At 38.5% G+C, this 13,975-nt stretch overlaps 1 protein-coding gene across 1 annotated transcript in view; it reads left to right on the forward strand.

Annotated features, from left to right (window-relative positions):
- The window catches only part of ZNF488 (zinc finger protein 488), a 46,101-nt gene that overhangs the window by 19,229 nt on the left and 12,897 nt on the right, over positions 1 to 13,975 (forward strand). The window contains exon 3 of the mRNA XM_056800654.1: positions 13,764 to 13,975. This exon is cut by the window's right edge and continues 17 nt beyond it. Within this exon, the coding sequence (XP_056656632.1) occupies positions 13,764 to 13,975 (212 nt within the window). The remainder of the gene's footprint in view (positions 1 to 13,763) is intronic.

Here is a 13,975-nt window from a genome sequence, read left to right on the forward strand (position 1 = left end):
TTGTCCTTGAGGAACTTCTCTTCTTCTGGCAGAATGACAAAGTAAACAGATAAAAAACATGAGCTAGTTACAAAGAAAATAGAGGTCATGTGTTTGGGTCAATGGAGGGCTCTACCAACTGAGGACATCAGGAATGATCTCATGGAGAAGGTGGCACTTGAGCTGATGGCCCTGGAAAGAAGCTAGGGTTGCTAAGAGGCTGAGGGTAGGAGAGGAGGCAAGTTGGGGTTGGAAGTGCATTTCAGGAATGAGGGACAAATCTGTACAAAGGTGTGGAGGTGGGAAAATGGAACTTCATGTATGAAGAACAGCACAGAGACCATTTTGGATGGAGTATAGAGTGCATGTAATGGAGTAATAAGTTAAAATTTTGGAAAGGCATTCTTAGTGCCAAACTGGAAGACTTTAAATGAGTTTGTATTTATACTAGAAACAATAAATTTTTGCCTCTTTACTACCATAATCTAACCAACTGAAGTTGGAGTAGTATATTCTCACTAGTCTGAGGAGAAAATAATTATTTTTTTAAAATTTTAAACATTATTTTATTTGGTCATTTCCAAACATTATTCACTGGAAACAAAGATCATTTTCTTTTCCTCCCCGTCCCCCCTCCCACCACCTTTCCCTCTCCCATAGCCGGCGCATGATTCCACTGGTTATCACATGTGTTCTTGACTCGAACCCATTTCCTTGTTGTTGGTATTTGCATTAGAGTGTTCATTTAGAGTCTCTCCTCAGTCATATCCCCTCAACCCCTGTAGTCAAGCAGTTGCTTTTCATCGGTGTTTTTACTCCCACAGTTTATCCTCTGCTTGTGGATGGTATTTTTTAGATCCCTGCAGATTGTTCAGGGACATTGCATTGACACTAATGGAGAAGTCCATCACCTTCAATTGTACCACAGTGTATCAGTCTCTGTGTACAATGTTTTCCTGGTTCTGCTCCTTTCGCTCTGCATCACTTCCTGGAGGTTGTTCCAGTCTCCATGGAACTTCTCCACTTTATTATTCCTTTTAGCACAATAGTATTCCATCACCAACATATACCACAATTTGTTCAGCCATTCCCCAATTGAAGGGCATCCCCTCATTTTCCAATTTTTGGCCACCACAAAGAGCGCAGCTATGAATATTCTTGTACAAGTCTTTTTGTCCATTATCTCTTTGGGGTATAGACCCAGCAGTGCTATGGCTGGATCAAAGGGCAGACAGTCTTTTATCACCCTTTGGGCATAGTTCCAAATTGCCCTCCAGAATGGTTGGATCAGTTCACAACTCCACCAGCAATGAATTGGAGAAAATAATTATAACTGAGTTACATAGTACTTGAAAGTTTACAAAAACCTTTGTATTGTGCATTCATTTTGACAGCTTTGTGGGAGGTAATAGGAAGACACGAGTTCAAATCTAGCCTTAGACACTATGTGAGCCTGGACGAGTCACTTAATCTATTTCCTCATTTATAAATCAAACGAACTAATATTTACAAAACACTTTGCAACCTTAAAGGAACATCTATGTATTTTCCCTTATTACTATCTTATCTTCTTAGCAACCTTGTGAGGTAGAGCATACAAGTGTTAAGATACCCATTTTACAGTTGAGGAAACTGAGGTTCAGAGTTTCAAAGATTTGCTAGTAGCTTTATGTTTTAAAGGCAGGAAATCAAGCCTAGAGCCCTCCTGCCACTCCATTATCTAGCTTCTCAAGGCAGCAACAAGAATAAGAATCCACGACTTAATTGCTGAATGCAAACTCATCATCATTTCCCTTAATTTTCAGCCAAGTGCCTGAGACAGGCTTACTATTCAGTCATCTCTGTATTCTTTCAACACTTGGCTAAATGTCGAGGTCCATGTATGCACACAACTCGATTGCTGGACTTCACAGACTCATGGGTCACCTTTGAAGGAAACTAATTAGCTTGACATTTCAGAGAATATCTCCCTAGATCTCTTCCCGAAACTCCATGCTTTAAGGGCATTTCAGAGACCTTTGGAGAGTTCAGCCAAAATAGCCTTAATCTCCAGCTCATTAGCACAGGTCCACCAGTGGAGACGCTTGCACTGCTTCCTTTATGTGGCCAACATCATGGTGACCCCAGAAAAATCACGTGAGAGCTTTGATTTGGCCACACCACGTGAACGTCTCTTTTTGGACAAGCTTAGATCATTTAAAACATGTCTTACTGGCATGTGTGGGTACTCTTAGTCATCTGTATGGCTAACTTTTCTTTTGGCAGAAGTGAAGAAGGACAGAATCTCTCTTAGGGAAGGCTAAAGAAATTGACATAGATGAAACTATTGAGGACTCTTGTAGATTTTGAGTATTAGCAGGCATTTCTTCAGAACATGATGATATTATTACATTAATATCTCATTTATCCAGAAGTGATTTATTTTAGCACTCCTGGCTGTCCTGGACACAATGAGAACCAGGAAGAAAGAAAAAATAGTGACTGTATTGATAAATCAAATGCCACCAGGCCCATGCACTAAAGCCCCTTAATCTTTACTCATTGGAAAATTGTGCAGCGCAATGGAAAGGGTCTTGGATTTGGAATCCGAGGACCAGGGTTCAAATCTCAGTTTTGCCACATGAATGACAATGGATATGCAATTTTATCTCTTTTGGCCAAAGTTTTTCTCATCTGCAAAATGAGGGGATTGGACTAGATTTTCCTCAGAGGTCCCTCCTAGCTCTGGATCTGTGCTTATATGTTCCCTAAAGCCTTTTCCTTGGTTTCTATGGTTTCCATGGTTCTATGAACCATGAAGGCTGAGCAGTCTGAGGATAATTTAGAATAAAGCTGTCTCTAAGGCACTGAAGGATAGTATGATAATGGATGTACATAGAATAATGGTGATTGTAAGGTTTCAAGCAAAGGCTGCAAGAACACAGACTCGGGCAGGAAGAGACCTCTGAAGTCACCTATTTCAAGCTGCCCTGATATATGAATCCCATTTTTAGTGACCCTGACAGGTGGACATTTGGCCTTTGTTTGGAGATATCCAATGATGAGGAGCTCAGCACTTCCTGAATTGGTCCACTTTTCCTGGTTCTCAGTGTTAAGAAGTTGAGCAGAAAGTTAACTGATGTTCAACTGGAATCTACTTCTGGACAGCCTTCATTTATTATTTCTACTTCAGTCCTCAGGTTCTAATAAGAGCAAGTTTCATCCCTCTTTCATAAGCTAGTCCTTCACCTTGATACTATCTTCTGTGGCTCTCTCCTTCCCCAGCGGAACGTTCCTGCCCCTTCAACAGTCCTTATAAAGATTGGCCTTTTGCCATCCTGATTGAGTTTCTTTATCTGTAAAATAGGATAATAATGGCTTCTACTTCATAGAAGTATTGTGAAGACCAAAGGAGATAACATTACAGTGCTTTGCAAACCTTATTGTGCTATGTAAATGAAAGTTGTTATTATTTCTACTCTTTTGTTATCATCATCACCCTTCTCTGAATGGAGCAGCTGGGTGGCATAATAAATAGATCACTGGGCTTAGAGTCAGAAATATATGCATAAATCCAGGGTTAGACATCAATTCCATGCCATTGGGCAATTCATAATCTCCATTTGCCTTGATTTCTTTGTCTCTAAAATGGGGGTAATAATAATAATAATAATTCCCAGGGTTGTGAGAATCAAAGGAGTAAAGTACTTAGCATGGTTCCCGGAACAGAGCAGTCCCTCTATAAATGTTAGCTATGCTTATTATGTATTCTTGTTAGGCCATGATCTTCCTAAAATGTGGTATCTAGAACTGGAAGCATTCCTTCATATGTGTTTTGATCAGGGCTAAGTAGAGCGTTGGAGGGCCACTTCTTTAGACCAGCATTGGCCTCTGTTTGTTCCCTCCCATCCCCCTGCTTCTCCTCTCCTCTATCCCCATATTGGTCTCTCTTTGTCTCTCCCTTCTCTTTCCCTTTCTATCTCTCTTCCCCACTGACTCTGTGTCTCTGTCTCCTTGTGTTTTTCAGTCTCTGTCCTTCGTTGGAGACTAGGTCTCCCTGTCTTTCCCAGCCTGGGAATGCAGTGACCACTCATAGGTCCAATTCCACTGCTAATTGGCATTTATGTTTTGACCTGCTCTGTTGCTGACCTGGACCACTTTGCTCCATCTTCAGTTGCTGATGGCTGCCTGTTCCCAGGGGTTCACTATCTTGGTGCTAGACTTTGAGTAGGCACTCGATCAAGTTTTAATACTGATGAAACTTGGGGCTGTCAAGCTCAAGTGATCCATCTATTTCAGTTTCTCTCTTAGCAGGGATTACAGGGGTTCACCACCATTTCCAGGCTTTATGTCTTTCTTAATGCAGATGTTGTTTATTTGCTTGCTATATCACGCTATGGAGTTATATTGACTTTGTGGTCATCTAAAACTACCAGATTCCTCACCCTCCTCTCTCCCCAGGATTTGCAGAAATTGCTGACTTTTACATATCTCTATTAAGGATTGCAAAACACAATATACGTGATCAATTTCAGTTCTCATAGTTGACTGTTATTATTCCCATTTTACAGTTGAAGAAACTGAGGTTCATAGAGCTTAGGTGACTTGTCTATCTGTAGGGTCAGAGGTAGAATTTGAACCCATGCTCACCTAATTCCAAGGCTAGCATCATGTTCAAACTCTAGGACTAGGTACTCTTCATTCATCTTATATTTGTGCAGCTGATTTCCTGAAGTAAAAAAAAAGTTTGAGTTTACATTTATCTCTCTTAAATTTCATCAATTTTTTTAGATTCAATCTATCAGTCTAACTCATTGAACATGAATATGGACTCGGTCATCCAGCATGTTAGCTAACCCTTTTAAATTGATGTTACTGTCTAAATTTGGTAACCAATCAACCATGACATAGGTACCCTTTCATTTAGACAAATACTTATTATCTTACATGCAGGGCACTGTGCTAGGTAGGCATTGGGGATATCGTATAAAGATAAAAACCATAATCTCTACCCCCTAGGAGTTTATAGTCTACTAGGGTGGGGCAGTGGGTTAGGGATGTAGTAGAATACAATGTCTTCAAAGGTAATTCTATTACGAGGTAATCCAACTAGAGAGAGAGTGCTGGGAATCATACTAAGGAATCATAAAAATAACGAACAGTATAGGCATTAGCATAAATCACTGGAGTGTTTCACTAGTGACCTATGAGTTGGTATCAACCCAATGATGACCACACCTTGGATCTGGTCATTGACTAAGTTCCCATTTTACCTAACAGTTTCCTCATCCAGCCCACATCGACCACAAGGTTAGCATGGGAGACAGTGACCTGTTTGCTGAAACCTAGGTATACCATGTTTGTGCCAGCTTCTTGATCTACCCTTTTATTAACCCTGTGAAAGATTAATTGATATTTATATAGCACTTTATGGTTTACAAAGCACATTATAAGCAGTTTTTCATTTGATCTTCCTCACAATCTTATAAAGCAGGTGTTGATAGTAATCCCATTTTACAAATGAGGAAAATGAAATGGAGAGACTATGTTACTTCTGCAGGGTCACACAGCTAAATAGATGAAACAGGATTTGAGAATGAGTCTTCCCAACTCTGAGTCCAGTATTCTGCCCATCATACAACACTGCCTCTCATAAAAATGAACTTAGTTTTTAAAAAAGTTCATTTGGCAACATATACAAAGCTATGACTCCATAGTTTCTCACATTTTTGCTTCTGTTAGATTTTAAATAGTTTTGGGGTTTAAATTGTTGTAGATAAGAGAGTGGGAGCCATAAACTGAGATAATTAAAATGTTTGGGAGCAAGGGAGATATATATAACAATTATGACCACTGAAATATGTTTTCTACTGTGTCTTGGTTTTATATAAATATAAGATGGTCGCCAGGGAATATATTCCCAATTTATGAATATGCCCAAGCCAACTGGGTTTTATAGAGAAATTTAATTTATAATACACTGATTAATCAATAGAAAAAGAGAGAAAGTAAGAAAGGAATAAGAATGAATAAATCAGTCAGTTGGTTTTATCACTCACCCAAGATCTCTCTAGGTAAGGCTTCTCATGCCAACCTCAGGATCCACCTTCAAGAGAGCCTCCTTTCAAGAAAAATTTCCAGAGAATTCTCCTCCTGACTCCTCCTGAGTTCTCCTTCCACAGCCTCCTTCAAGACCTCTCCAGGAGCTCTCCCTCCAGGACTTCTCTCCTCTCAGACCTCCTCTGTGCCAATGGTGGCTCTAGCTTAACCCAGGACTGCCCCTTTGCACATGTCTGTTGAAGGTCATATTCTCAAATAATTAAATCTTGATCTTTGCTGCAGCCCTTCCTAAATCCTGTTATTCTGAGTAGGGTGGAGATTGTAGTTTCCAAGACCTGGTTCTGTCATTCCAAGTATCTCTATTGTATCAATTATAAAATCAATCATGACTCAAAGAACTTCCTGTTCTATGCTTAAGCATAGGTCAAAGCCCTTTCCATTGTTTAGCAAAAGGTTTCTGTCCTAAAGTAGTCTTAAGTAGGGAGGAGAAGGATCCTCCCATGCCAAGGAGTTTCATATTCCAATAGAGTTCTTACTATCAGTAGAAAATTTTTTCAAGTATGAAATTTCCCAATGGGGAAATTTCCAACATTCATAAGTCTAAGAAATTTTAAGGTTTACACTTCTCTCTGAATTCCTCCTAATTGGCATTTCTTAGAGCACAATAATATTCCATAGCATTGACATACCACAGTTTGTTCAGGCATGTCCCAATGTTTCCAGTTCTTGGTAGCCATAAAAAGTGTAGCTATGAATATGTTGGACATTTTCTTTTTGTATTTGGCCTCTTTAGGTTATATGCCCAGTGTTGAGATCATTGGTTGTGAATAGCTGAATGATACTCATTGAATAACATTGAATTACTAATCAGAATGGTTGAACCAATCCACAGGTTAAAACTAGCACAGAGAACATTCAAGAAAATATCTGAACAGTAATATGATCTGTAGACCTAATCCACCCTCAGAACAATCTAATACATACTTTGTTGTTCAATTGTGTCTGACTCTTTGTGACCCATTTGAAGTTTTCTTGTCAGAGACACTAGGGTGGTTTACCCTTTCCTTTTTCTATTTATTTTACAGATGAGGAAACTGAGGCAAACTGTGTTAAGTGAGTAGCTTAAGGTCACACAGCTAGTAAGTGTATGAGGCCAAATTTGAATGTAACTCTCCCTGATTTACTGACTCTAAGATTAAAGTGATTACTTATATACATAACATGTACGAAAATAAATTTGTTATAATTTATAATAACAGAATACAACCAGTTCAATTTCTTCTCTTAAGTGAAAAGGGAATACCTATTTAACTTTTATAAGACTTTTGTATTGTCTTTATTGTTTTATATCCCATTATTATAAAATCAAAGATTAACTAGTTATATATGTATATATGGTTGATTTTATTTAATATGTATTATTTCTATTAATTTACATAAAATGTATAAATTCAATTAATCTGTACAGAATTAATATAGAATATATTTTCACAAAGTCACAGAATCACAAAATTTCAGAGTTGGAAGACAATTCAGAGGTGGCTGCCTTAGTAGTTCTTAACAAGGACTTGTCCCTTCCTCTTCTAATCATTTTTAAATGACTTCCTTCTTGATGGCACTTTTGAACACATTTCATCACTCCTTGGAGTATAAGAAGCTGCTTCCTCTTCCAGGATTCATATCTCCTCTCTATGAGAAGATACTCGTATTAATTTCACATGCTCAGTGGTCCTTCTATCCTTCCTTTCCAGTTCTGAACTGTTTTCTATCATCCAGACTTCCAACACAGGTTAGAATTTCCTTTTGCTTTTTTTCAATTCTTTTCTTTTTGAAGTACTACTTTCATTCTGCCCAGGACTACTGTGTTCTCTCTGATAGGCTGGAAAGAAGAAAAAGGGTTCCTTTAGCCTTATTAGGTTACCATTGATTGGAAACTCGATTTGTGATTTGTACGTACAAGGCTATCTTTTAGCTGTCACTGGCAGGAACCCCAATACAGCAAACCCTTTACAGGTCCCTGCAAAATTCCTCTTCACTCCATATTTTCTGCAAAGGGGATATATGCTTTCTTTGTCCTTTTTTTGTTTTTGTTTGTTCTTTTGTCTGACTGTTCTGGCACACTGTCTGTTTGCCCGTGCCTTTTGGTTACCCTGAGCACTCAGGTACTCCTGCTCACTATTCTCTGTTTATGAAGGGAAGGAAAAATGTAACATAATTTAGGAAGGAAAAAATTCTACCAAATGATCAAAGTAATAATTTATATAGTGCTTAATTTTGTATAATTGAAAAATGTGGAACTCTTTATTCCTAGTTGGTGATGGATATGCAAGGTGATTATAGAATTATCATAACTTATTATATAAATATGCATTTATATAATATATAATATAATAAATACATCATGAACAAATATAAATATAATATATAAATATATATAAACATATATATATATATAAATATTATATAAATTATAACCAAGCTGGAAGAAATCTCAGAGGACATTTAGTTTAATTTCTTCATTTTACAGATGAGGAAACTGAGGTATAGGGAGGTTAAGGTGCTCAAGGTCATGTAGGTCTCAAGTGTCAGAAGGCAGGTTTAAATGAAAGTCTTCTCATTCCATAATCAGTGTCTAATCTACTGTGCTTCACTACCTCACTGTTTAAAAAAATAATTTTTAATTAAGTAATTATTTTTAAATTAAAAAAAAAACATCAAACACCAGTTGTTGGATCAGTGACTTATCTTGAGGGTGAGATTCTCTATGGGAAATCAGAGTTTAGTTTAGAGGCAGCTATGTTGTGCATTGAGTATACAATGCTAGATGTGGAATCAAGACATTTGGTACACATTTAACCTCTACCAGAATCAGGTTCCTTACCTCTAAAATGGGATTCTCAAAGAGTTGTTATGATGATCAAATGAGAGGATTCATGTGAACTGTTTTGCAAACCTTAAAGTATTTGAAGCAGTGGATAGAAGTCTGGGCCTGGAGTCAGGAACACTCATCTTTCTGAGTTCGAATCTGCCTCAGACACTGACCAGCTGTGTGACCCTGAACAAGCCCCTTAACTCTGCTTATCTCAGTTTTCTCATCTGTGAAATGAGCTGGAGAAGGAAATGGAAAACCACTCCAATATTTTTGGCAAGAAAACCTGAAAAGGGGTCACAGAGAATTGGACACAACTGTAAATGACTGACCTACAACAAAAATCACTGTATAAATTCTAATTATAATTTTTATAGTTCAACTTCTATATTTCTTAAAAGAAAATGACAATCAGTGTCTAGAGTTAGCATATCTAGAGTTAGCATCCCAATCAGTGGGGATATTATTCTATGCCTTTTCTAGGAAAGAAGGCTAAGTTTTCATTTGATATTTTAATTCCTTCTTGGGTTATTGGTTATTTCCTGAAATGGAATTGTAAGAAATAAAGAACAGTTAGAGCTTTGCTCATGTGGCCAAAATGATCAGTGAATGGTCCAGTTGTACTCAAATAATTTTTGGATGTTATGAGATTCAGAATCATATAAAATTATGTAATTGGCATTCAAGATCAACTCATCTAGCTCCTTTATTTTAAAGGAGAGAATATATAGAGTGAGCGTATTTTGAAATGACTTGTATAAGCTAATCTAGCCATTGAATGGCAGAGTTGGGGTTAGAACTTTGGTTCCCTAAATTTTAGGTCATTTTTTCCCATTCAACTCAATAAACATTTTTGAAGTCCCTGCTCTATTCAGAGCACTCTGTGTAGTGGTAGGAATACAAGTCCAGTTTTTTACGGGGAACATAAGTCCAATATTTATTATGCTCTGCTATTATGTGCCAGTTACTGTGGAGAGTCCTGGGGATACAAAGAAGGACTAAAAACAGTCCCTGCCCTCAAAGATCTGACCATCTAATGGGAGAGACAGAATATAAACAATTGGGTGCAACCTAGACACATACAGAATAACTTTGAGATAATTTCTGAGGGCAGGCGCTAAGATCAATGAGGTCTGGGAAAGGCTTCTTTTAGGAGGTGGGACTTTATATGAGACATTAAGGACACCAGGCGAGCCAGGAGGCAGAGATGAGGAGGCAAAGCATCCCTGACATGAGGAATAGCCAGAGAAAATGTCTGGGAATCAGGAAATTGAGTGCTGGGAAGAGATCATAGGATTCATGAGAGTAAGGTGTAAGAAGACCAGAAAGGTAGAAAGGAGACAAGATAGGAAGTGCTTTAAAAGTCAAGCAAACATTCTATATTTGATTATGGAGTTGATAGCTATTTGTAGGCATATAAAGGAAAAAAAGAAAAACCAAACCAAACCAAAACAACCTGGCCTGTTTGTGATTGCTCATACCCAGCAACTTCCCACTTCTAAGACTATACACAAACTGTACCCCATGCCCAGATGCCCTCTTACTTCACCTCTTTCTCTTGGGATCTCTAGCTTCATTTAAGGCTTAGATCAAGTGCTGTCCCCTATATGGAGCCTCTTCAGATTCTCCCTTTGTTCCTTGTGAATTACTTTGTATTTATTTTGTATATACACTATCTTCTTTTTACATGTGTGTACCTGTTGCTCTCCTTCCCCTCACTCCTCATCCAACTCTTTTCTTCTTCCCTCTAGTAGAATATTATTTCTTTGAAGGTACAAACAGCTTTAATTTTGGTCTGTACATCCCTATTGTTCACCTTCCCTTTGGGTCTGCAGCATAATGTGCATTTGATACATACTTGTATAATTGAATTAAAAATAGATTTCTACCATACCACATGATTTCCCACCTATTCCAATCATTGACTATCCAATCAATATCAATGACAGTTGCCTATTGAAGGCAGGGGAAAAATAATACCCTAAAACTCAAGCAAAGTTCTAAAACATTGCAAAATCCTTAGTTTGATATTACATAGCTAAGTAATTTAATTAATAACATGTTTATTAAATTCTATTGCATCTTGCCCATAATGTCCTGCTTCATTTGACACTCAGGGATATGGACCAGAGTAATTATATGGATCTGAGTCCTTTTTGGATATTTGGGTTTCTCCTCCAGGCTGGTAGGCAAGACTTGCAGTAATGCTAGTTAATTTTCCTTGTCCTAATGCCTACTTCTGATGGTTATAAACTTCAGTCTCTTTTGAACATAGCATCACTGACATTTATTAAAAATAGAGAGCCGAAAACAGCTAGGTAGCTCAGTGGACAGATAGCCAGGCCTGGAGTTGGGAGATTTGGGAGTCAAATATGGCCTCAGATACTTCTTAGCTGTGTGACCCTGGACAAGTCATTTAACCCTTAACTTTTCTGCCATGGAACTGATACTTAGTATTAATTCTAACACAGAAGGTAAGAGTTTTTAAACTTGGATCTTTTATTTCATTGGTGTAAGGAATTCTGGAAGAGAACTCCTTCTAGGGGGCAGCTGGGTAGCTCAGTGAATTGAGAGCCAGGCCTAGAGACAGGAGGTCCTAGGTTCAAATCTGACCTCAGAAACTTCCTAGCTGTGTGACCCTGGGCTTAAGTCCCCTTACCTAGCCCTTACCACTCTTCTGCCTTGGAACCAAATCAAGGCAGAAGGTAAGGGATTTTTAAAAAAGAGCTCCTTCTACCTATATAGGTCAGCAAACGAATCGTCTTAGACTAAACATTTGCTCTGAAATGTATAGCCTTAAGGGTTTCCTGACTAACTGAGAGATTTAAGTGACTTTTCTGGGCTCACATAGCCAATATATGTCAGGGATGGGACTAGAACTTGGGTCTTCCTGACTCCAAGGCCAGCTCTTTACTCACTATCTACTGTTGTCTTTTTGGGAGTTATGATAGCTATGTTTGCCTTTAATAGAATCAGAGATTTGGTGATCTTAAATACCTTGGAGTCTAGTTTAAACCTCTCATTTTGCAGATCAGAAAACTGAGCTCAGGGGATTTTAATGACCTACTCAGGATCATACAAATAATAAATGTCTGAAGAGACATTCTTGATTCCAAGTCCAGGGCCCTATCCACTATACCATGCTGTCTCTAACAAAGGAAGAGAATCCTATCCATCTAGTCCTCATAGTAGGGTATGGCTTCTGAGTTGTTTTTTCAGTCCTGGGGATGGATTTGCATTAATCCATCCACATTGCCTCATGGAATTCTTGTGATTAATAGCCAGCAGGGCTTATAAGGGCAGTTTGCGGTCATGGATCAGAGCCACAAAGCTAAGTTAGCTGAATCTAATCTAAGACGTGGGTCTCATTAGCAGAAATGCTCTAAGTGACCTAATTGGCCACACAGCTTGAGACTCAAAGCAGAAAATTATAATTTTATAGACACACATACACACACATGTGCACACACACATACTCACCCACACACACACACACAACACCATTTTGCAGTTGATGAGAAGGGAAAATTGAGCAACTTGCTAGGGATGTAGCTTCAAAGTATGGGTCAATCTGGAGAGCCAAGAGCTTCCCATAGCTTTAGGTATTTGGTGTCCAATAGCAGAATATGATGTGATTAAGGTGATGAATAAGGAGATTTGGAATGGAACATAAAGAGGAAGACTTGAGCAGCAATGAGAGTTTCAGCTTTAGCCCCGTTCTCAAAGGATTCTGGAGTTAGGCAAGTCTCTTATGTTAGTTTCCAAGTATACATTTTTTGGTTGACTCATGAGCACAACCACAACACGGTCCAATTCTTCTGGTTCCTAATGACGAGAACCCTCTTGTAATAACAACAACAAAAACCAAAGCAAATTTACCTTCTTAAAGTTATGTTATGTTGCTTTGCTATGTTTTGATGTGATGTGGTCAGTCAATAAGTATTATGTACCCACTCTATCCTGGGCATCCTACTAAGCCCTGATACAAAGAAAGGTGAAATAGTTGTTGCTCTCACTTAGTTTATAGTCTAGTAGGGACAACAACAGGCAAACAACTATATATAAATAAAACATAGACAGGAAAACTGGAAGATAATCAATAGGAGGAAGGCAATAGAATTAAAAGGGCTTGGGAAAGGCTTCTTGTAGGAGGTGGGGATTTAGCTGGTACTTGAATAAATCCAGAGAGGCCAAGAGGTTGAGATGAGAAGGGAGGGAATTCTAGGAGTGGGAAATATCCAGTGAAAATTCCCAGAGCTGGAATACAGAGAATCTTGTGCAATGAACAGCAAGGAGGCTAATGTACTCTTTCTCCAGAGTATGTGGGAACGAGTAATGTCTAAGAAACCTGAGAAGTTAAAAAGGTATAAGCTTATGAAAGACTGAATGCTGGAACAGAGGATTTTGTATTTTATCCTGGACCCAGAGGGAGCACTTGAAATTTGCTGAATAAGTGGGGTGACAAGAGAGGGAGGGAATAAACAATTATTAAAAACCTATTATGCACCAAGGATGTGTTAAGCACTTTGTACATATTATCTCATTTTATCCTCACAACAGCCCTGGGTAGTAGGTGCTTTTATTAGCCCCATTTTATAGTTGAGGAAAATAAAGGAGAGGTTAAGTGATTTACCTAGGGTCATATAGTTAGAAAATATTGGAGGTTGGATTTGAACTCATGTCTTCTAGACTTCAGGTCTGCTACTATATGGAATACTCTCTGCCACCTAACTGTCTCCACAAAGTTAGACCTTTGTTTAAGAAATCTCCATCTGTGTCGAGTTATATCATCTTGTTATGCCATGCCAATTTGGGGAAGGTTGCAGTGGTTCCCGAGTGCCTTCTCAAGACTTTCTTGGGTTTTTGTGTTCACTAGGTGGATGTCAACTCCATCCATAGTCCCACTGGATTAACATGGATGAGACTTGTTCAGGCAGCATGCAGTAGCAAGGAGCAGAACCTAGAAGCCTACCTGGAAAACAGTCAGTTGTATTTCCGCCCCACAAGGAAGATCAGTCAAAATGAAGAGCTCTTTGTTTGGTATGATGAAGAACTTTCATGCCTCCTAGGTTTCCAGGATATTAAGGC

This window comes from Monodelphis domestica, chromosome 1 (assembly GCF_027887165.1).
Source record: "Monodelphis domestica isolate mMonDom1 chromosome 1, mMonDom1.pri, whole genome shotgun sequence".
Classification (NCBI taxonomy): Eukaryota; Metazoa; Chordata; class Mammalia; order Didelphimorphia; family Didelphidae; genus Monodelphis; species Monodelphis domestica.